Source organism: Meles meles, chromosome 11, assembly GCF_922984935.1.
Source record: "Meles meles chromosome 11, mMelMel3.1 paternal haplotype, whole genome shotgun sequence".
Classification (NCBI taxonomy): domain Eukaryota; kingdom Metazoa; phylum Chordata; class Mammalia; order Carnivora; family Mustelidae; genus Meles; species Meles meles.
The window spans coordinates 3,323,950-3,343,927 of NC_060076.1; the positions used below are offsets into that span (position 1 = coordinate 3,323,950).

At 58.6% G+C, this 19,978-nt stretch overlaps 1 protein-coding gene across 4 annotated transcripts in view; it reads right to left on the minus strand.

The window, feature by feature from the left end:
* LOC123953026 (histo-blood group ABO system transferase 2-like) overlaps positions 1–19,357 on the minus strand; it is a 26,225-nt gene extending 6,868 nt beyond the window's left edge. For 2 of the 4 annotated variants that reach the window (XR_006820795.1, XM_046022900.1), the window contains exons 1-5: positions 8,255–10,796; positions 7,370–7,423; positions 6,910–6,957; positions 5,926–5,961; positions 4,785–4,913 (exon numbers count right to left, since the gene is read on the minus strand). Coding sequence is in view for 2 of the 4 variants with exons in the window: in XM_046022900.1 (XP_045878856.1) it covers positions 4,785–4,913; positions 5,926–5,961; positions 6,910–6,957; positions 7,370–7,423; positions 8,255–8,481 (494 nt within the window). In the remaining 2 variants the exon portion in view is untranslated. Of the gene's footprint in view, positions 1–4,784; positions 4,914–5,925; positions 5,962–6,909; positions 6,958–7,369; positions 7,424–8,254; positions 10,798–11,970; positions 12,044–19,231 lie in introns of those variants that run through there. The other 2 variants (XM_046022901.1, XR_006820796.1) reach the window with 2 other exon arrangements.
* Positions 19,358–19,978: the final 621 nt, after the last annotated feature.

Genomic DNA, 19,978 nt, shown 5'->3' on the forward strand with positions numbered 1-19,978 from the left:
TCGGAGCCCTGGCACCTCCTGTGCCCTGGGCTGTCCTGCAGCGCTCACCCCTGCACACCTTCCACCCTCTGCCTGGTGCCCAGAACCATCCGCGCCCCACAGCTCCCCCTGCTGGCGGCAGCACAGGTGTAAGCCGGCGGAAAGCCGCCGCGGGCTGTGCACTTGACCAGTGCATTTTTCTAGGTGAAACCAGAACTCAATAAGAAGGAGCAAATAAATCCACAAAGAAATGTGAAAACAAATGCCTCTCCATCCCCTGACCCAGCCTTACCTATCCTAGAGCCCAAATGACCATGGGACATATTTTGTGTTTGTGTTTTACTTGTTCTTCCGTCTTTTCCCACTAGACTGCAGCTCCGTGAAAACAGGGCCTTCCCTGTTTGGGTAACCGCCTTATCCCTACAGTCCACACACAGTAAGGTGTTCAGGAAAGACCTTTGTAACAGATGAGAAAGTGACTACTTCGGTGTGTGGTTGAGGGCAAGGGAAGGCAGGCACTCTCGCATGCCACTACTGAAAATACCAATGTGTATAATCCTTTCACAGGGCATGCGAGAAAATAGACCAACACTTTAAAGATTTATTTATTTATGTATTGAGAAAGAGTTCGTGGAGGTGGGGAGGAGCAGACTCCCCGCTGAGCCCAGAGCCCGACATGGGGCTCGATCCCACAACCCTAGATCCTGACCCGAGTGGAAATCGAGAGGTGGACGCCCTACTGACTGAGAGCCACCAATATACCAAAGCTTTAATGTGTCCATTCTCCCCCAGATCCGCTTCCAGGACTCCACTCCACAGATCCACTCATATGTCGGAACAAAGAGCCACGTAGAAAGGTTCATGGGTGACTCACATCACAAAATTCTGTGGCGCATGCGGAGTGGTCAGAACCTCCCTAGATGGCAGATGGGGGTGTAAAATGCTGTGACCAATATGTGAAAATATCGGGATGTTATACAAAACTATACGTGATTTTGACCCAGGGCTGAGCAATTCCACTCCCGGATGTTCAGTCAAGGAAAAATATAATGTATATCCACAAAAGATCTGTCCAACAATCCATATTTACTCATAATATCCAAAACCTGGAAGCAGGGAGTCCGGCCAAAGGAAAGCGGGTTACCCAACTACAGTACGCCCACGTGATGGGATGCTGAGCAACAAAACAGAGCTGCTGATTCATGCAAAATCACGGTAAATCCCCAAGTGACGATTCTGAGTGAGGAAAGACGACACAAAACAGTATGTACTTTACAATTCCAGTAGGTAAAAATCATCTTAAAGAGTGGGGAAAAAGTCAAAACACTGATGCGGGGGAGGAAGGAGGGGGACGCATTGTCTGGGAAGGGGCACGAGGGAACTTTATGGGGGGTGGCGGGAATGTCGTATGAGCAGAAAAGGGTTCTGGATACACAACTATATGCATTTGCCAAGACTCAGCAAACGTTTGGATTTCAGTTTACCTGGAAAGAAGGAAAGCCGTAAACGCATCTTGAATTCTAGTTGATGATCACTGCTGATGTCCCAGATTTACCTTCGTGTGTATCAAAAGCGGTAAGAACTGACAGACAGACGGAAGGATGACGGGTGGGCAGGTGAGCGATCATGCCAGCATAGTAAAATGTTAATCGTGAAGCTTACGGATTTATGGGAAACCATGAAAAGAAATAGTGTATGCAATATGGGAATCCCAAAAGGAGGAGAGAACGAGAAAGGGACAGAAAATACATTTAAAACAATAATGGCTGAAAACTTCCCAAATGAGCCAGGGACGTCCAGACTCATGAGGCTCAAAGGACCCCAAATAATCTGAACCTGAAAAGAATTAGAGAGAGATACATTATAATTAAATTGCCAAAAGTCAAAAACAAGGAGGGCACCTGGCTGGCTCAGTCGGAAGACCATGAGACTCTTGACCTTGGGGTCATGAGTTTGAGCCCCACATCAGGTATAGCCATTACTAAAAAAATGAATAAACTTAAAAAAGTCAAAGACAGGGAGAAAAATTTCAAAGTAGCAAGAGAAAAACAAGTCATCACATATAAGGTAAGCCCTCTCTTAAGACTATGGGAAGCTTTCTCAACAAAATGTTGCAGGCCAGGAGAGAGTGAGAGGATGTATTCAGAATATTGGGGCACCCGGGTAGCTCAGTCGGTTGGGTGTCTGACTCTTGATTTCCACTCAGGTCATGATCTCAGGGTTGTGGGATCAAGTCCCTCGTCAGGAGCCTGCTTAAGATTCTCTCCCTCTGCTCCCCCTTCCCACTCCCATGCTCTCTCCCTCTCCAAAAAAACAAAAACAAGAGTAAAAATATTAAAAGAACCCTACCCCAGCAAAGCTGATTTTCAGAAACAGAGAGATAAAGCCTTCCCCAAACAAAAGCTGAGGGGGTCCGCCAGCCCTAGACACGCCTTACAAGAAATGTCCCAGGGCATCTCACTCTTCCAGCAGAAAGAAACGGGTTCCTGTGACCTCCTCTGAGCATACTGATGCACGCAGACAACTCACTGCTAACGGTAAGCGTCAGTCAAAGTCAAACACGCTAGCGTCACGGCAGTGCGTACGTCACTTACAACTCTAGCTTGAAAGTTAAAAAACAAACAGAAAAATGAATCATAACCACAATAATTTGTTCACGGAAACACAGTATTTAAAAATGCACAAATTGTAGTGTCAATCACCAAACATGCGAGGGAGAGAGGATGAAAAATAGAGCGTATGGAGGCTATTGCGGTCAGGTTGTTACCAGCTGGTGACTGACAGAAGGTATTTGGTGTGACCCGACGGGCGGTTCCACAGTGGAATGGTGAGCACTCTGGGCTCTGACCCGACAACCACAGCAGGAAAGCCGGTCACAGACCCACAAAAGATTGTGATAAAGGCGTCAAAGCTAAAGAGAGGCGAGCAACGAAGGTCCACAGGTAGAAAACCGTGAGCAAACCGGTGAAAGTAAGTCCTTCCCTCTCGATAATTACTTTAGACGTTTTCAAATGTAAAAGGATTCTGCAATCGAGAGACACCGAGTGGTAAATGGATACTTTTTTTTTCCCCCCCAAAGATCCAACGATATTCTGCCTGGAAGAGTCTCACTCTAGCTTTAGAGACACAGAGCAAGAGCAAAGAAAAAGAAAATGGTATTTGAAGCAAACAGTGCCCCCCAAACGGCGGGGGGTAGCTATACTGACATCAAAGTGGGCTTTGAGCTAAAAATGACCAAACGAGACAAAGGACGTTATTATATGACGATAAGCGCTCCATCCCTGAAGAAGAAATGACAACTGTGAACACTTACGCACCCAGCATCGGCGCACCCAGACCCGTCAACAAGTACTCGCAAAACTCGAGGGGAAATAAGCAGCAACACCGTATTGATTGGGGACTTCAGTAACCCTGCTCCCAGCACGGATAGATCATCCGGACAGAGACGCCGTGAGGAAACAGCATCTTTGAACAACGCCGCAGACCAAAAGGACCTCACGCACACACAGAACGTTCCATCCAACAGCAGCAGAACGCACGTTCTTCTCAAGGGCACGTGGGACACTTTCTGGGTAGGTCCTACGTTGGGCCAAGACACCGAAATGACCGAAGTGTCCATTGGCAGCTGGCCGGACACACAGGCGTGTGTCCATGACATGCGTCACTCCGCCACGAAAAAGAAAACAGCCCCGCCGTGTGCAGCAACGCGCTTGAAACCTGAGGCCACTGGGCTCTATGACGTGGGTCAGACAGAGACGGACGGACACGGTATGATCTCACCCGCACGTGGAACCCAAGAAAACCTGACCCACGGCAACAGAGAACAGGCGAGCGGCTAACCAGAGGCCGGAACAGCAGGACCGGGAAGTGGTGGAATCTTCCAGACGGAAGACGGGGGAGCTCTGGGAACGAGACACGCAGCGGCGACGGCGGCTAACGTGCTGTGCCCACGCCCGTCAAATCACCGTGCCGTTCACTCTACACGTGCACGAAGCGACGTGTCTGTTCTAGGCCAATGACAAGGACACTAGGGAGAACGAGGGGGAGAGAGGACGTCGGGGGTGTCGGAGGCCGGCATGCACACGCTCCCGGGATGCTTCCTGCAACTCGGCCGCACGGTTGAGAAGTCTCGTGCCGGTGTTATTTGTCACAGCGCCGTGTGGGCCTCTGCGAAGCAGCCCGAGCCGGCCAGGGCACCCGGGCAGGAGAGCGGGCTGCCCGCCAAAGGAACGAGGACGGTCCGCCGGCGTCCGAGGACAAAGGCGCCCGAGCGGCGGCGCGTGAAGGCGAAGATGCGCTTCGTGAGACACGAGCCGGTTTGCAGAGCAAACCAGCCGCCCCGAAGCCCTGCCTGCAGCCTGGAGGGCTCGGATCCAGCTCGGCCCCCCGGTAAACCCGCTGCGGCCAACTAGGAGATGAAGCCTCGGGTGGCGTGTCTGGGACGGGGTCGGGGCGACAGAGCAGCTGCTGAGGGGCTGGGGGTGCTCGGCTCCCGGCCCGGCGGCTGCCCCCGCGGGCGGTCAGTGGAGGCTGCCCGGCCCTCAAAGGCCCGCGCCCTGAGCTCTGGGGCAGGTGACTCTCGCGTGTGCGGCCACTAATTTGAGCAGGGGTGTGCCTAGCGGCCCCTGCAAGCCCCACTGAGTTCACCTGCACCCCAAGCCACCCCTGCCTCTCCCCCGCCAAGAGCACCTCGTCCTGGAAAAGAGCGACACCTGGTGACACGCGCCCCTGGCCCCACCGGAGGGCTTCCTGGGTTCCCCGGGGCACGCGCCCCTCTTCAGCACAGCTGCCCCGACCTTCCTTACTTTTTGACGGCAAACACGGTCAGCCCGATGGTGGTGTTTCTGAACTGCGCGTCCAGCACGGTAGAGTCGAAGACCCCGTCCCAGACGATGGGAGCAAACCAGGGGGTCATGACCAGCACGTCCGCCCTCCTGGGGGAACAGAGCCGCACGGGTTAGAGCTGGGCGCGGACAGGTGCGCGGCGCAAGGGAAGGGTTTGCCCAGAGCTTCACCGTGTGGGAGCAGCAGAGCGAGAGGCAACAGGACCCCAACCTGCAGCCCTGAGCCGTGACACTCCCGTCCCCTCACTGCCCTCGCTTGGAGTGTGTCCTGTGCACCGGCCGGGGGCCGGGTCCCACGGGACACTCCTGCTGGGAGTCGGAGAGGAGCTGCATAAGCCCCTTTTCCAGCAGGCGGCAGGGTTTACATCCTGAAGGAGGTTTCAAATCTGGGGGAGCCGAGCGCTTCAAACCCAGCGTGTTTCCCCCACAGCCCTTCTCGCTCCAGAGCAGTCACTTGTCCAGTGCTCGTGGCCTCACGGGGCTGGTGGCTCCAGAGAGTCCGGCAGCGGCGGGTGCCGCTTCCAGAAGGGCAGCGTGCGTCTCCAGCTCTCCCGGCGGGGAGGAACCGCGGCCTGGGCTGGATCCAGACCTGTCCCTCCCCAGCTGCGGGGCCTCGGGCACGTACCTTCACCTCTCTGAGCCTCAGTTTCCCTGCTTGTACAGCGAGGGCTGACCAGGGAGGCCTCTGGGTGACCTTCCTGTCTGAGGCCCCCGCGACGGGCTGCCGTGCTGTCTTGGGCAGAACAAGCAGGGGGCATGGGCACCGGCTCAGGAGGCCTGGCTATGGGGACCGACCCGGAACTGTGGTCCCTGTGACACCAGCACCTTCGGAAAGACCTCACAGCCCAGCCCACCCAGACCCCTGTACCCCGTCCCCATGAAGAAATAAGAGGACAAGCATGGCTCCTGGGACCAAGGATGAGAGGTGCCTTCCCTGGCCCTGGATCCAGGATCAATGAACCCGGCCCCATGAGAAGGTGCGAGGAGGGGAAGGAAAGGCAAGGAGAGGCTGTGCCCTGGAGAGGAGGGAGGGGAGGGCGAGCCTGAGGCGTTGGTGACAGGGAACCGAGGGCCGGGCCACGGCAGGGACTCGCTCACTTACGTGGGATTGAGGACCTGGGCCTTGGGGTAAGCCAGCCTGCGGAGGAGATGTGCGTCAGGGACAAGGGACGGGCACCGAGACACCGCTCAGAGCCCATCAGTCTGTGTCCACGGCTGCAAGGTGTCGTCCTCCCCGTCCAGCTGGCCAGCTCTGCCGGAGCCGCATCCAGCCACAGGCCCCCACCCCCTCCTGCAGGCCTGGCTCCCTCCTTCCCTCCTCCCTTCCTGCTGCCTCCCTCCCTTCCTACCCCTTTCCTTCCTATCTGCCCTTCTTCCTCCTACCTCCTTCCCCCTCCCTTCCTGTTTCCTCCCTCCCTCCCTCCCCCCTTCCTTCCCTCCTCCAGCTGCCCTTGTTCACTCCCAGACCTCCGTGGCGCCTGCCCACGCAGCCGTAAGGATGCTGCAGGCTTCCCAGGGATACACTGATGAGGCTAAAGCCCCAGCAAAGGAAGGGGTCACCCCTCGTGGTCTTTGAGGATTGCTGAGGTTCTAGACTGCCCCCTCCACCCCCCCCGTGCGCTCTAAGTTCTCACATGGGTCTGCCTCACTGTGACTGAAGTCCCGGGTCCTGCTCTTATCTGCGGGCTGGGAGGATGAGGGCTGCCCCCCCCCCATCCACCCCTACACTGTGCTGGCCTCTACCTCACCGCCCTACCCCCACCCACCGGCAGCCTCCTTTGTCCCCAGACCCCGATGACCACACCATCCGGTTTCCCCTGAGCTGAGTCCCCCACAGGAGCCACACCTGAGCTGCGGCGGCCACAAGGCCTGACGACAAGAAGAGACTCCCGTGACCCCCACCATCGAACACCTCCCCCTGTTTTGCTTTGACCCTCATTCTCCTCCTCTCCCAGGGTCCCTTGTCCTTCCTTCCCTGTGAACCAGCCTTGGGAGGGGCAGAGGGATGGGAGAGGGGAGGGGACAGGCGCCTGTTCCCTTGCTTGGAAAGAGGCACAGAAACAGCCGGAAGAAGTGTCCCTCCTACCTGGGTACCTCAGGGACTCTGCAGGTGTCCGGGTGGCATTCGCTTTCGCTGAGGGAAGGAAACAGTGCTCAGAGCCCAGGGCCAGGTCCTGGGAGAAACGCTGCCGAGCCAGACAGACAGGACTCCTGCAGGGGCCCCCACACGTGGCCCCTGCCAAGGAAAGCTCCCGTGTGAGGCGAAGCTTGGGCCGTGTGGCCCGGCAGGGAGAGCAGGGGTCCGCCACAGCACAGAAGGACCCTGGACATGCTGGCCATGTCTGGGAGCCGGGCCGCAGCTCTGCCCAAGAGGCCTTCCCACCAGAGGGGGACAGCAGCCCGGGGAGAGCCCCTCCCTGCAGGGAGGAGGTGCAGAGACCAGAGGGCAGAAGCTGGGGTGCCTGGGGGGGGCCTGGAATCCCCAGGAGCCCGGCAACACCCCCCGGGCCCTCCCAACCCTGGGAGCCCAGCTCCCTGCCCCTCACCTGGACGGCTTTGCCTCAGACTTCGGCTGTGGGACCGCAGGGTGGTCATCCTGACTACAGAGAGGAAAGGTGCCCTCTGAGTCACTTGCTTCACGAACAGTAGCGACAGATAGCACCGTTCCTCAAGGGGGGGCGCCCCGGGCGAAGGGGAGGAGTACGTCCCTGCCCTCATCCCTGCAAACCCCAGCCAGCGCCGTGAAGGGCAGGGGGGAGGCGGGCACCCGGGGAAGGCGTGGGGAGGCCGCGCTCCGTCCTGAAGGCCAAGGGAGGCCCATCTCAGCGAATGGAGAGGAGGGATGGAGATCTGTCATCCCTCAGTGGTGGGTCTCCCCCAGCCCTGCAGGCAGGGGCCTTGCTGCTGCTGCAGAGAGCGGGCATGGCAGCTCGGCCCCAAGAGCCCCGTCCATGCAACCGGCCGGACAGAGCGGGGAGAGCTGGGGTCGGGACTTGGCTCACTCGCCCTGCTGGCTGGGAGCGCTTGCCTCCCCCGCTGGCGGCCAGCCAGGAGAAAGTAGCTCCGAGAGGACAGCGGGGCCTCCCCTGCCTGGGCCCTTGTGGGGTCAGAGAGCACCCCATCCCCGGGTGGCCCCACCGAAGCAGCTGAAGGGAGGCCGGAACCAGCGCGCTGTCCCTCCCCGATCCCTGTGCAGCCCGTTGGGCCGCGCGTTAACTCTGCGACCGCGTCCGCTCCAACGGAGGTCAGAGCTCTGCCTTGTCCTTTGTCAAGGTTTGAGAAAACACGGTGGGGGAGGAGCTCGGAGTCACCCCGGGAACCGAGGGCTTCTTTGGCTATAATTACCTCGAGTTGGATACATACATGTATTTCTTCTTTGATTCTAGATCTTTCTAGAAGGAACCACCTGATTCCAAAGACTCTGCCATTACCTTTGAGACGCTCTTCTCTGCCCCCATCCGGGAATCAGGCTGGACACATTGCTGGGGGACAAACAAGAGTGAGAAGTTGAGTCTTCGCTGTGCTGGGGCACAGAGGGGCTGAGACTTGGACACACGTACCTGAGCCTTTGGGCCTCTGGCTCCTGAGGGAATAGACGTGGGGCCCGAGCAGAGCCCCGCCGACCCCCCCCACAACCTCTGCCAGGCGCCCGGGCCATTGTAACCGCATCTTGTCACCACAGTGACCAATAGCACGGATGGGGACCCTGGCATCAGATTCACCTAGGTACGACCCCAGGCCCCAGCACAGCCCTGAGCGGCGAGGAGGGGCGTGGGTAGAAACCTGTCTTGCCAACCAGCCCCCCGGGGGGTCTGCAGGTGCTCTGAACTCGAGAGCCCCGCCTCCTCCGTTTTCTAACAACGCTGTCACATAGAGAGCAGAAGCCGAAGAGCAGGTCACCAGCTCCGTGGCTCACCAGCTGAGCGACAGAGCAGGGAGGAAACCTGGAGACACAGCGGGGCTGTGCCACGTAGCCCTCGAACCCCAGTCTTGGTGTGACTCGCTCTCCTGCCCTCCCCTCCCCTGCCCTGGCTTCCCCCATCCAAGCACAGCTGGTCCCTCCCCCAAGAAGCTTCTGTGTGTCCCTGTGAAGTGGCCTCTTCCTGCCACTGTGGGTGGGACTTGGGTTAGGGTGCGAGGGCCTAACCTCAGCCCCTCCACATGGCCGCCTGGGGGGCAGGGACATGGCCTGAACCGCCTCGGGGTCCCAGGTACCCGGGCTGGAGCCCCACATGTGTGGAGGGAGAGAACATATGAGCAAGACAGAGGTGACCACACGGAGGCGGCTGAGCCGATGATGGTAACAGGAGAGGACCCACGGGGAGAACATGGGGTCTCTAGCCCCCGCGACCCTGCCCACCTCCTCGTGACCTCATCAGCTCTCGGACAGCAGCACCCACCGGTGAGGATATACCTCATGTCCTCTGTGTCCACGCAGACTGCGCTGGAGGTCCGCAGTCTCCTCAAACTCGAATCGTGCAAAACAGAATTCCCGTCACGCCCCCTCCCTGACCGGACCCCCTGTAGGAACTACGTCTCCTGGTGACACCACTCTCCAGCACGCACTGCAGAGGAACGTGGGGCTCCGATGGCCACAGACCAGACGGAGGAGGTCACGACAGCCCCAGGAGCCTGGGGGCAGACCCCTGGGGAGTCAGAAAGGAGACCTGACTCCCTCTGAGGCTCCTTCTGTGTGGGACTTTCTTCCTGTTGCCAAATTAGAAGGTAATTTTCCCATCGAAGAATTCTGTCCTAGGATTTATCCTGGTTTGCGTGAATTAAAAAAAGACATCGAAAGATTTTTAAATCACTCTTTGCATCTTGAGGTCATCTTTTAAAATGTAAGTCTTCATTTGAAGAAAGAGCTCTTACTGTGAGCTCTTGAAAAGTGCCCAAAAGTATGGGCTTATTCACATCAGGAAGGGATTTTCAAGTTACACTCAAACAAAACGTCAAAGTTCTGCACCCACAGAAAATGTATGAAAGGGGCACAAGAAAAGACAAAGTGCAAGGGGGAAAATCTGCTCTAAAGGAAAATTTATATCAAGAAGAAAATAATCAGATTAATCTTTTGGTTTCCAAACCTTTACCAGTCTAAAAAAATTAACAAGGCAACGCAGGGTGTGTCAAATGAGGGGAAAAGAAGATAAAATGAGATGTAAACACGGAACAGTGCAGAGGAAGAGGGAGCTGATGACTAAGTCAAATGAACCCCTGCATCTAGGTCAAGAATCGAGGCCAGACCCCTGACCCCAGACCCTGACCCAGGGTCCCGACCAGGAGCCATCGGGCCACCGCTCTGGGCACCTGGCTGTCACATCCACTGTGAACAGCAGTGAGGCCAGACAGGGTGAGGGGTTCAGAGCTGGGTCACAGCAGGGAGCTGCAGGGCACGGGGACACGGGGCTCCAAATTCTTGAAGGCATGACCTGGGAGGGGCCACAGGCTCTCAGGGCTTCCTGGGGTCCTCATGTTATAGGAAGAACAGGTTCGCGCAGTGAGAGGGCGCGCTCCGAATCTGACTGTGGGACAGGCTGCTTCCCGAGGGTGCCCCTCTCCTGCTGCACGAGGCTCCGGCGGGGCCCGGCTCACCTGCGGGACAGGCCGTGGAGCCCACTCAGCCCCGTGACTCCAGCTCCGCACAGGCAAGCCCCGAGTGGAGGCCAGGCCCCCCGGGAGGACAGCACGGCAGCTCAGGAGGTCCCCTGCAGCTCGGCAGCCCCCACGTAGTGGGCAGAGACTGGAATGTCACGAGCCCTGTCTCTGTTCCACATGTAGTGGCTGCCCTTGTTGCTTAGGCCAGACTCGCTCAGAAGCCCCGGCAAGTCTCCAGCTCTGGCAGGTCCGGGGTGTCTCCCCCCCCCACCCAGGAGATCCCTTGCGTGACAACCCATCTCTGTCCACTTGCCCTGCCAGACCTAACACTTTCAGCACGGGGAGCTGTCCCACTGACGGTGACAAGTTGCCCCCACCCCCCAGAGCACCAGACTCCCAAATCACTCCCTGGCTGGACTGTCAGCCCCCGAGATGAGATGCGAGCCCAGACCAGCTGTCCCTCCGGGGCCCCGGAAGTGGGTGTGGAGCGGTCCGCGTCCTGGCCTGGCCACCTCCCGCCTTGGAACCTGGGCGTCCCCGGAACCTCTGGGGCCTCGGTTTCTCGGGAGTAAAATGGGGACAATGACGCATGTCATCTTCTCAGTCGCCAGAGAAGGCACGAGAGCGTCCATCAGCATTTTGCTCAGTGCCTCGCACAGAATGAAGGTCCCGTGAACAGAAATGGAAGCTCCCTCGAACAGATTCCTTTTCTTTTTTGGAGAGAGAGTGAGCGTTGTGGGGAGGGGCAGAGGGAGAGGGAGACACTCTCAAGCAGACTCCCCTACTGAGCGCGGATCTCGACGTGAGGCTCGATCTCATGATCCCGAGGTCACGACCTGAGCCAAAACCAAGAGTCAGACCCATAACCGTTGGAGCTGCTCAGGCGCCCCAGTAACAAATTTCTTTACGGAAGTCATCAGTGACGACGTGTAGAGCTCTCAAGCTGAACCCCGAAACGCAAGCGCCTGCTCGTGGTCTGAACTCCACATGCCAACGTTCAGCATCCGCCGCAAGGGGAGGCCGGGGACGGTGTCAGCTTGCGGGTAAGGACGGTCAACAGGAGAAGGATCCACCAGATCCTGTTTTTCTAAGGGGATGCAAGTTACTAAGTTTGTTTAAAACATAAAATTTACTGTTTCTTTTAAGCTAATAAAATGCGGTTAAAAAAAAAAAAGTCTTGTCTGTCGTCCACAGATGTACTTCAAGTGTCATGGGAGTCACGTGCGCTGATATGACTGGCGTTTCTCACAGGCTCCCAGCTCGGCCGTCGAAGCCCTCCACACCCCTGGCTCCTACACGAGCCCGTAAGTCATCGTGGAGCCGAGCAGGGTGCCGGCTGCGAGCCGGTGCGAGCTAAGTGGAGGGACCCGAGGCTGGGACCCCCCCACGTCCCCTCAGCTTCCTTCTCTGCAAAAGGGGAGCGACGTGCTGGTCACGCCTTCTCCGGGGTCACTGCTCTCGGACAACCCTAGCTGGTTTCGTGAACTACAGCCAAATACGCCATCGTAAATCCCCACCTGCCATCGGGGTCGCCCCGCCCCGCCCCGGTTACCTGTAGAAGCCCAGGAGAGCGGCGAAGAGCAGGAGCCCGCACAGCCAGAGCTTGGCGCTCTTTCCCCAGGAGTCTGCGGAGGGGAAGCCTCGGTTACTCGGGGCTGGGTCACCTCAGCCTTGTTGAGGCTAAAACTGGGCCCTGGCCGGGGATGGGCTCAGGACGGCTCCAGCTGGAAGCCCTCCTCTTTGGGATTCCCAGGGAAGGGGGGTCATCTCCCCTGGAGGCACTGAGGCTTGCCCTGCAGCCCCCAGACCCTGCCTCGGGCCCCCTCCTTGCTGACAAGCCCCCAGGGAATGGGTCCACTCTTACTGCTTTATTTTAAAGAGGGAGAGTGAACGAGCAAGCGCACAGGGGCAGGGAGGAGGGGCAGAGGGAGAAACAAGCTCCCCGGTGAGCAGGGAGCCCGGTGTGGTGCCATCCCGGAACCCCAGGACCATGACCTGGGCTGAAGGCAGAGGCTCAACTGACAGCCAGCCAGGGGCCCCGGGGGCCACTCTTTATACTCCAAACGATGGGGGTGAGGCGGAACGCAGCGTTAACGCGACCGATGACAAGACACATGAGGGTCGGACAGACAAGGTGCACCAACCCAGCGGCACCGGGGGCCTTCCAGACCCCACGGGCTCCTCCCAGCCCTGACGTGGTGAGAGCTCTCGCCAGAGTCCCGCGCAGGACGCCCCAGCCAAAGAGCCCCCTGCAGCGAGACCCCTGCCGGAAAGACGCAGGTCGGAGGGAAGCCACTGTGCGCGCGTTGGTTACATCTCAGCTGAGGGCAGTGGGGGTGGCAAGACCCACGACGGATGAGCCTCCTCCTTCACGGCCCCCCACTGTTGGTCTCACGGCACCCAAGTCCCCGGTCCCAGCAGCCAGAGTCTCCTTGGGCACCAACATGTCAGGGGACCCAGGTCATGCACTGAGAAATAAAATACGGTGACCACGGACAGCTGGGGGCAGCCCGGAAACAGTCACCTAAGAATTCGACTCGGTCCCAGACAGATGTGTCTGTCTCCTCCGAGCAGGAAAATGTGAAAACCCAGGGACGTATCCCAGTAGGGAATCTCAGAGACGTACGCACAAATCAGAGTAGGTTTCGTGGCCTTGGATGAGTCCAGGATTTTAAAAATGTAACATCAAGGGACGCCCGACCGGCTTTCTCGGTGCAGCGTGTGACTCTAGATCTGGGGGTCTTGGGTTCGAGCTCCGCGAAGAGCATGGAGATGACTTAAATAAATAAGCTTTCAGAAAAAGAAAAATATCATACCCAAAACAATACCCATAAGAGAAAAACGCATACGTGGGGCTTGATGGAAATTAACAAGCTCTGTTCTTTGAGTGACGCAGTTAAGAAAATAAAAAGCCAAGCCGGGCCAGGAAAAAAATTATTTCCAAATCCCATATAGGGGAAATGAGGTTTGTCTCAAAACTCAGTTCCATGAAAACAAACTCCACCGCTCTACGGGACACATCTCATGGGTGTGTAAGTTCTGGCCACACGCTTCACTGAAGACGGTACGCAGATGGACGGGAGCGACCCGCGCCGGCAGGCACGAGGGAATGCACGTGCAGACCGCAGTGACTTACAACGACCTAACTCCTGGAATCAGACAGAGTGACCACACGGAACGTCGACGAAGATGTGGCCCAGCGAGTTCTCGGATGCTTGTGTGGGGACACACACCGCGCGGCCGCTTTGAAGAACGGCTTGTCATTTCCCACGGTACGACCCAGTCATTGCAGGAGAAACAAAACCGTGTCCCCGCTGAGACATGCACACACGTGTCCAGCAGCAGCTTTATGGGTCAAAGCCCCAAACAAGAGACCACCCAGATAGATGCCCCTCACCTGAGCGGTGGGTCACCCCCTTGAGATGCGGCCACAGGAGAGCCAAAGAAGGGACTGGGCATACGCCCCCCGTCGCGCGGTGGGATCGCAATACAGGGACGCCGAGAGACAGGGGGATGAAACGAGTAGTCACTGTCCAGTTCCTTTCATGTCACATTCTAGAAAGAAGAAACTAGTGTGCAGGGATGGAAAGCCGACGGTTGCCTGGTACGGCAGGGGTGAGGCAGAGTCGGACGGACTGTGAAAGGGCAGGAGGGAGTGTCTGGGGGTCTGGTTATATCTTGATTTTGGAAATGGCTTCATGTGTGCACGCAAATGTTAAAATTTATCTAACGGCACGCTTCAACTATGTGCTGTTATTATAAGTCAATTATTCCCGGAGCTGGTTTAAAAAAACCACCCTGAGGTAGCATCTCTCACCACCGAAAGGCAACAACAGGAAAGCCCTCTCCCAGGCTCTCCGGGAGCTCCTGGGATCCCGGCCTGCCTGCACCGGGGGTAGCTCTAGCCTTCTCCAGGCGGGGACAGGGAATAGGGAGCAAGGTCAGGATGCCACCCCTGAGAAGGTGAAAATTGGTTCTTGGGGATACAAAACCCCCTTAGACATGAATGGCTTATGCCTCCCGAAGCTTACCTTAACCCAGCAAAATCTTACTCCCTAGAATTTCTCCTTTTAGGGACATTTTTTTTTTTTTTTAAGTAAGCTCTGCACCCAACATGACCCCAAGATCGAGAGTCCCAAGTTCCTCCCACCAAGCCAGGCAGGTGGCGATTTGAATTCAATTTTGTCCTCCTTACATTGCTGTCGCCCAGGAGGGGTGAGGCTTGGAGATGCCGCGGTAGGGCGTGGAGGGAGGCCGGTCTCCACAGGGAGGGACATCTGGCCGTGTTTGCCCAGAGTCAGACTCACTCCACATCTGACCCAGCAAACCCACTTGTGGGGCACGACACTCCCGAGACCCCTGCCCACGGGAGAAGCGACTGCTGCTCGCGACGGCTGTCTGCGAGAGCGGAAGCCTGGAAGCGGCCGCTGTTCCTCGCTAGGGGCTGACTGAAGTCGCCAGCGGGCGGCCACGGAGGCGAGGCCGTGTGGCTCCAAGGAGGGGCGGGCGGCCCTGGCACAGGGGCGGTGGGGAGAATGCAAAGTCCAGAAGAGCGGGAACAGCTCGCTGCCTCTTGTGTGCTCTCCGTGCTCACCTGGACACCCCGGAGTCTGCACCGGCGTGGCTAGAAGCAGTTTGCTGGGGGGGGGGGGGGGACCCTTTCTGAGTTTGGCCCCGGATTTTTTTAACAGCCCCAAATGAAGACAAATAAATATGGCCCAATGAAAATAAAAATTGGAAGCAAGGTTGAAAAAAAAAAAATTGTGGGGACAAATTAAAAAAAAAAAGTTTTGAACTCCTACCCCTAAAAGCACCAAACCCTTCATAACAACAGCTCCTATGATTTAATCAATAACGGCTGCTGGTGAATTGGGTTTTATTTTGAAGATTTTTATCTCTAAGTCATGTCTACAACCAAGGTAGGGCTTGAACCCACAACCTCGGATCAAGAGCCCCACATTCCAACCACTGAGCCACCCAGAGGCCCCATGAGCTGTTTTCAAGGGCAAGTGTCATGGGCGACAACTCACACTAAAGGCATTCCAGCTCGCCACCGTGACAGCAACACAGCAGAGACAGTCCTGAGAGGCCAGGGGTCCCCCGTCAGGTGTGCATGGGGCACCGGCCGGCCAGCCCAGGTAAGGTGTGTGCCGAGCAGGTGAGCCGGGAGACCCAGTCGTGAACAGAGCAGGCCCGAATGAGAGGGGTGCGGCCCAGCCGCATGTCTGAGCAGCATTCATGTTGTCTCCTGACCTTCCCTCCCCGGAGCCCTCTCCCCGTAGAGAATAGCTTGAAATGTCATCCCCAGGCCCTCCTTCCCTCCTCCCAGTCTCTCAGCACCCTCCCTAACCAGCCTGTCACACCAACCACCCACTGGGACTCCTCTGTCTCTGGCTGGTTCCGGGCAACCTGCAGTCCTAACCCCGCACTCTCCCCTCTGCCCTCGGCCAACTTGACTCATCAACGCCATTGAACTCTGCTCCCTTGGTCTGTCCACTGGACGCACCTGTCCGGCCACCCCTGCCCCCTCCTCCATGGGAGCACGGCTGTTGGAGGCTCCGTGCTTGGTCCCAGCCTTTCTTCTGTCCCCAGCGTGCAACAGAGCAGAATCTGTCCCCTCCGGGCTGCTGTCCCCCTCCCGCCATTCCCCAGCCTCCACCTGTCTGCGGACCTCGCACTTGGAGACCTAAGCACTCACGGGACCTCCCCACAGAAGAGACCTCAGCCCTTTCACGGCCAGACAGGCCTGTGGGTCCCCATCACCCCTGCCCCCGTGGGGAACTCTTCCCGTCTCAGGGCACCAGAACCCCCGGAAAGCTCAGGGCCATCTTTCCACCTTGCTTTCCTTCCACCCCGAACTCAGCCCAGCGGCGCACCGCGTCAGCCACACCTTCAGAGCGAGGGGCCAGCTGCTGGGGCCGCTGGGGGAGAACGTGCAGCAAACCCTCCACGACGAGCACGGAGTTCCCTCACCATCCAGCAGTCCCACTGCCGGCTCTCTGCTGGTTTCCCCCCGGGTCCTGCGTGGTCTCCGCCCTGCCCGGGCACCAGTGCCAAGGGCTCTCACGCCTCTCTTGTCCCCTCTCTAGACAGCGCCAGCCCTCAGTGGGAGCTCGACAGACGGCAGTGGATGGGACACCTGAGCCCACACCCGGAACGGCTGTGGCTCACGGCCACCCAGCGGCTCACGGCTCAGGGCGGGGTCCGGGGCGATCTGGCCCTTTCCAGTTGACTTTCTGCGTGCCCTTCGAACACAGAGCCGGCTGGCCCAGGTGAACCTGAAGGTCCCGTCGGCTCACTGGTTGGGTTGGCCGCAGGCAGGGGCCTCTCCTGTGATCCCGGACGCAAGGCACACATGTCCCGCGCGCTCCGGACAAGAAAGGAGGCAGCACTGAGGCGGCTGAGCTGCTGGGGCTAGGACGGGGAGAACACAAGGAGAGGCAGGAGGGGCGCAGGAGTGGGGCCAAGGTCAAGGGAAGGGACTGACCAAACCGCAGCAGCAGAAAGTACCTTGTGTCCAAGGACCTGGGGGTTGGGGTGGAACAGAGGCCATCCCCAGAGGGACTAGAAGCCGGAACCCTGGGCCCCAGGGGGTGGCCTGCAACGCTTCGACCAGGGCAGGTCTGAGCAGTCGGGGATGAACTGGGCGCCCGAGCCGGTCCCGACTTTCAGACCAGAGTCCCCTGCCTGTGGGGCTCTGAGGAGTGGTACCCTGGGGGAGGGAGGGCAGGTCAGAGGCCGCCAGCCTTGTCTCCTTTGAGATGCTCGCATCAGAGCCAACGCCTAGCCCTAGTGGACCCCACCGGGGCGTGACCGTCCCGAGAGCTCTGGTCCCCACCTTCCAGGGAACCAGGAAGCCGTTGGACTCTGCCCAGGGGCTTGTGCCTTCCAGGCCTTGGGATTCGGCTGGCTCTAGGCTCTAGGACGTGCCCTTCCCACCACCGACCGCCCACACCATGTCTCTGCGCTGGTCGTGAAGAGCAGACACACTCCAGAATGAGGACAAAAGTAAACAGTGACGGCCCAGCACGTTCCCCCCTGGCCAGGCTGGGAGAGATATCTTCAGGGAGCCTGGTTCCAGGCCCAGCCCCCGCCTGGCCACATCTGGCTGCCTCCTATCCACAGAAGAATTCTGATGACTAAATATCAGGAAATGCAGGGCCTTTTGTCTCTGGTTTTCTCTTCTGGGAAGACATGTGCCGTCCTGCCCCGGCTGCGCCATGACTCCCGCAGGGGCCAAAGGAGCCCCTTCCCGCTCTGCGCCTCCTCCCAGGCTCGTGGGGGCACCCACCCAGCTAGCCAGCCTGTCCCAGAAGGCTGGAGGGAACAGAGGGAGGGCCCCAGGGCTCTGTCCTTGTCCCCCTGGACGCCTCTCCAAAGACTCTTCCTCCTGCTCTCAGGGGAGAGGGCTGAGCAGAGCACGGGGAGCCTTCCTAGAGGCCGCCGGGATGCCTTCTCTCTCCTTGGGCCAAAGAAGGGGTGATGCAGGGCCTGGGGTCCGACCCCAACTGTGGGGGGCACCTGGGAGATCTGGACCCACAAGGCCCAGTCACTTCCAATATGCTGGGCTTTGGAGGGCTGTTCTGGAAGGTTCACTGAGACCACACTGTGAGCCAGGACCCTGCAAAGCGCCACAGATGAGAGGCTGAACACAGAGCCAGGTCCGGGCATTCACAGATGCCCACAAACAAAGGTCAGACCCTTGCCCTCCTGGTCACTGAGAAGAGGCGGCTGGGAAAAGGGCGGCCGCAGGCAGAGCTCCGAGCAGGTGGACCTGGCGCCCTCCGTGCTGCCGTGCGCGTCCCCGAGGGGGCTCGCTACTGTTCCCGTGGGGTGGGCGGCTTCAGATGCCCAGCCCTCCGCCAGCACTGCCCCTTCTATGGCCACAGGGGCTGGGCATGGGGCCTGCTGGTCCTGCTGAAAGGAACCCGAGTTGTTGATCTGACTTGTGTCGGGGGACAGCAGAGATGGCAGGGACAGAGGGCCGAGGCCCAGACAGAAGCCTCCCTATCTCAGCCAGAGAGGCAGAGACCTCTGGGGAAAAGACAGCAAACTTCGCCATCCTGGCCGGTTTGGAAGGGGAGGGGTCGGGGCCAGAAGGGGCCTTCCTCCTGTCTCTCCAGTCCCCTCCCCTCCACGCTCCCTCCTTCCCTCCCCTCTGTCCTTAGATGTCAGCCTTACGGGGTGACCTTGGGCCAGTTCCTGGCCGTGTATCGGACATCAGGAGCCTGCCTGCACACACAGGAGACTCCTGTTCCCTCAGCCCACTTCCTCATTCCCTCCCTCTCTGTCCCTGCCTCCTTCCCCCCACCCCATCCCACCCCCAGCAGGTGCCCCGAGTCCCCCACTCCAAGCCCTGGCTGTGTCTGGGATCTGAACTCTTGGGAGGGACTCCGAGCCCCCTCTCATAGGCAGGCTTCACAGCAGGAGGAGGTGCCCTCCCGGCTACCTGCTTCACCCCTAGGACTCTGACAAATACAGAAAAGAGAGCCCAGGGAGGACTCCTGGGCAGGGAGCTTTGCATGTCAAATCAAGACATTTCCCCCAAGGGTCTGCCCCCAACCCCAATACCGCTCTTGTCACTTTCTGTCTGTGGTACTTCCCTGGGCACCACCGTCATCCCTGCCCGAGGGCACAGCCGCTCCCACACACAGAAACAGATTAGCTCCCAGGCCCTCCCTGCGCCCACTGTTCCCAGCTGTCCCCACCAAGGCCAGGTCTGGACTCCAGCTCCTTGCCGCTGGGAAGATGGTCAGAGGCCCATGGAGGTGTCCATCACCCCATGCTGGAGGCCTGGCTCCTGCCCCCCTCACCTTTGGGGTCCATGGCTCTTCTGAGGACCCACCAGCCAGGTGCCCTGGAGGCGGAGGCTGGGATCGGAGGTAGAGGGCTCCAGGGCAGAAGCTAAGTGCAGCTCAGACCTTAGGCTCAGATCCAGACCTTTGATCTGAGGAACAAATTTCCGGCTCCCTTCTAGGTGGGAGGAACCTCAGCAGGTTTCCGGTTTGCCCAGACCTGGCAGAGAGAGGCAGTGGTCAGTCCCATGACAAAACCAGAATTTTCAGCTAGATGCCCATGGCTAGCTGCCCAGCTGGCACAGAGGCAGAAATAGCCCCCTTTCCCAGATTACCGAAGGGCCCAGCTGGGGGTTTCCCCACACTCTCAGGGCCAAGCTGCCTGTATTACGGACTCTATGCCCTGGGCCTTCTGGCCCCTTCTCATTTCTCCAGCTTAGGCTTGTGGCCACCCCACTCCCACTCCCCTCCCTGACCACTCCACCTTTCCTCACTGTGTCTCCAGCATGGGGAGCTGTTTCCTCACCTGGAACACTGTCTACCCCACCTCCATAGAGACCACAGTGGTCTCAGACGCTTTCTGGGTCCCAGAGATTTCTGACACACTGGGATAAAGATGGGCTTCAGGGAAGGCCTAGGACAGGGTGTCCCTGGGGTACAGGACACCAGGATGTGGGGTCCCACTCAGGGATTAAACACGGCACACTGCAGAGCCTAGGAGAGGCAGAGGGCAGCCCTCTCTCTGGTCCTATCCTCCCACTAAGA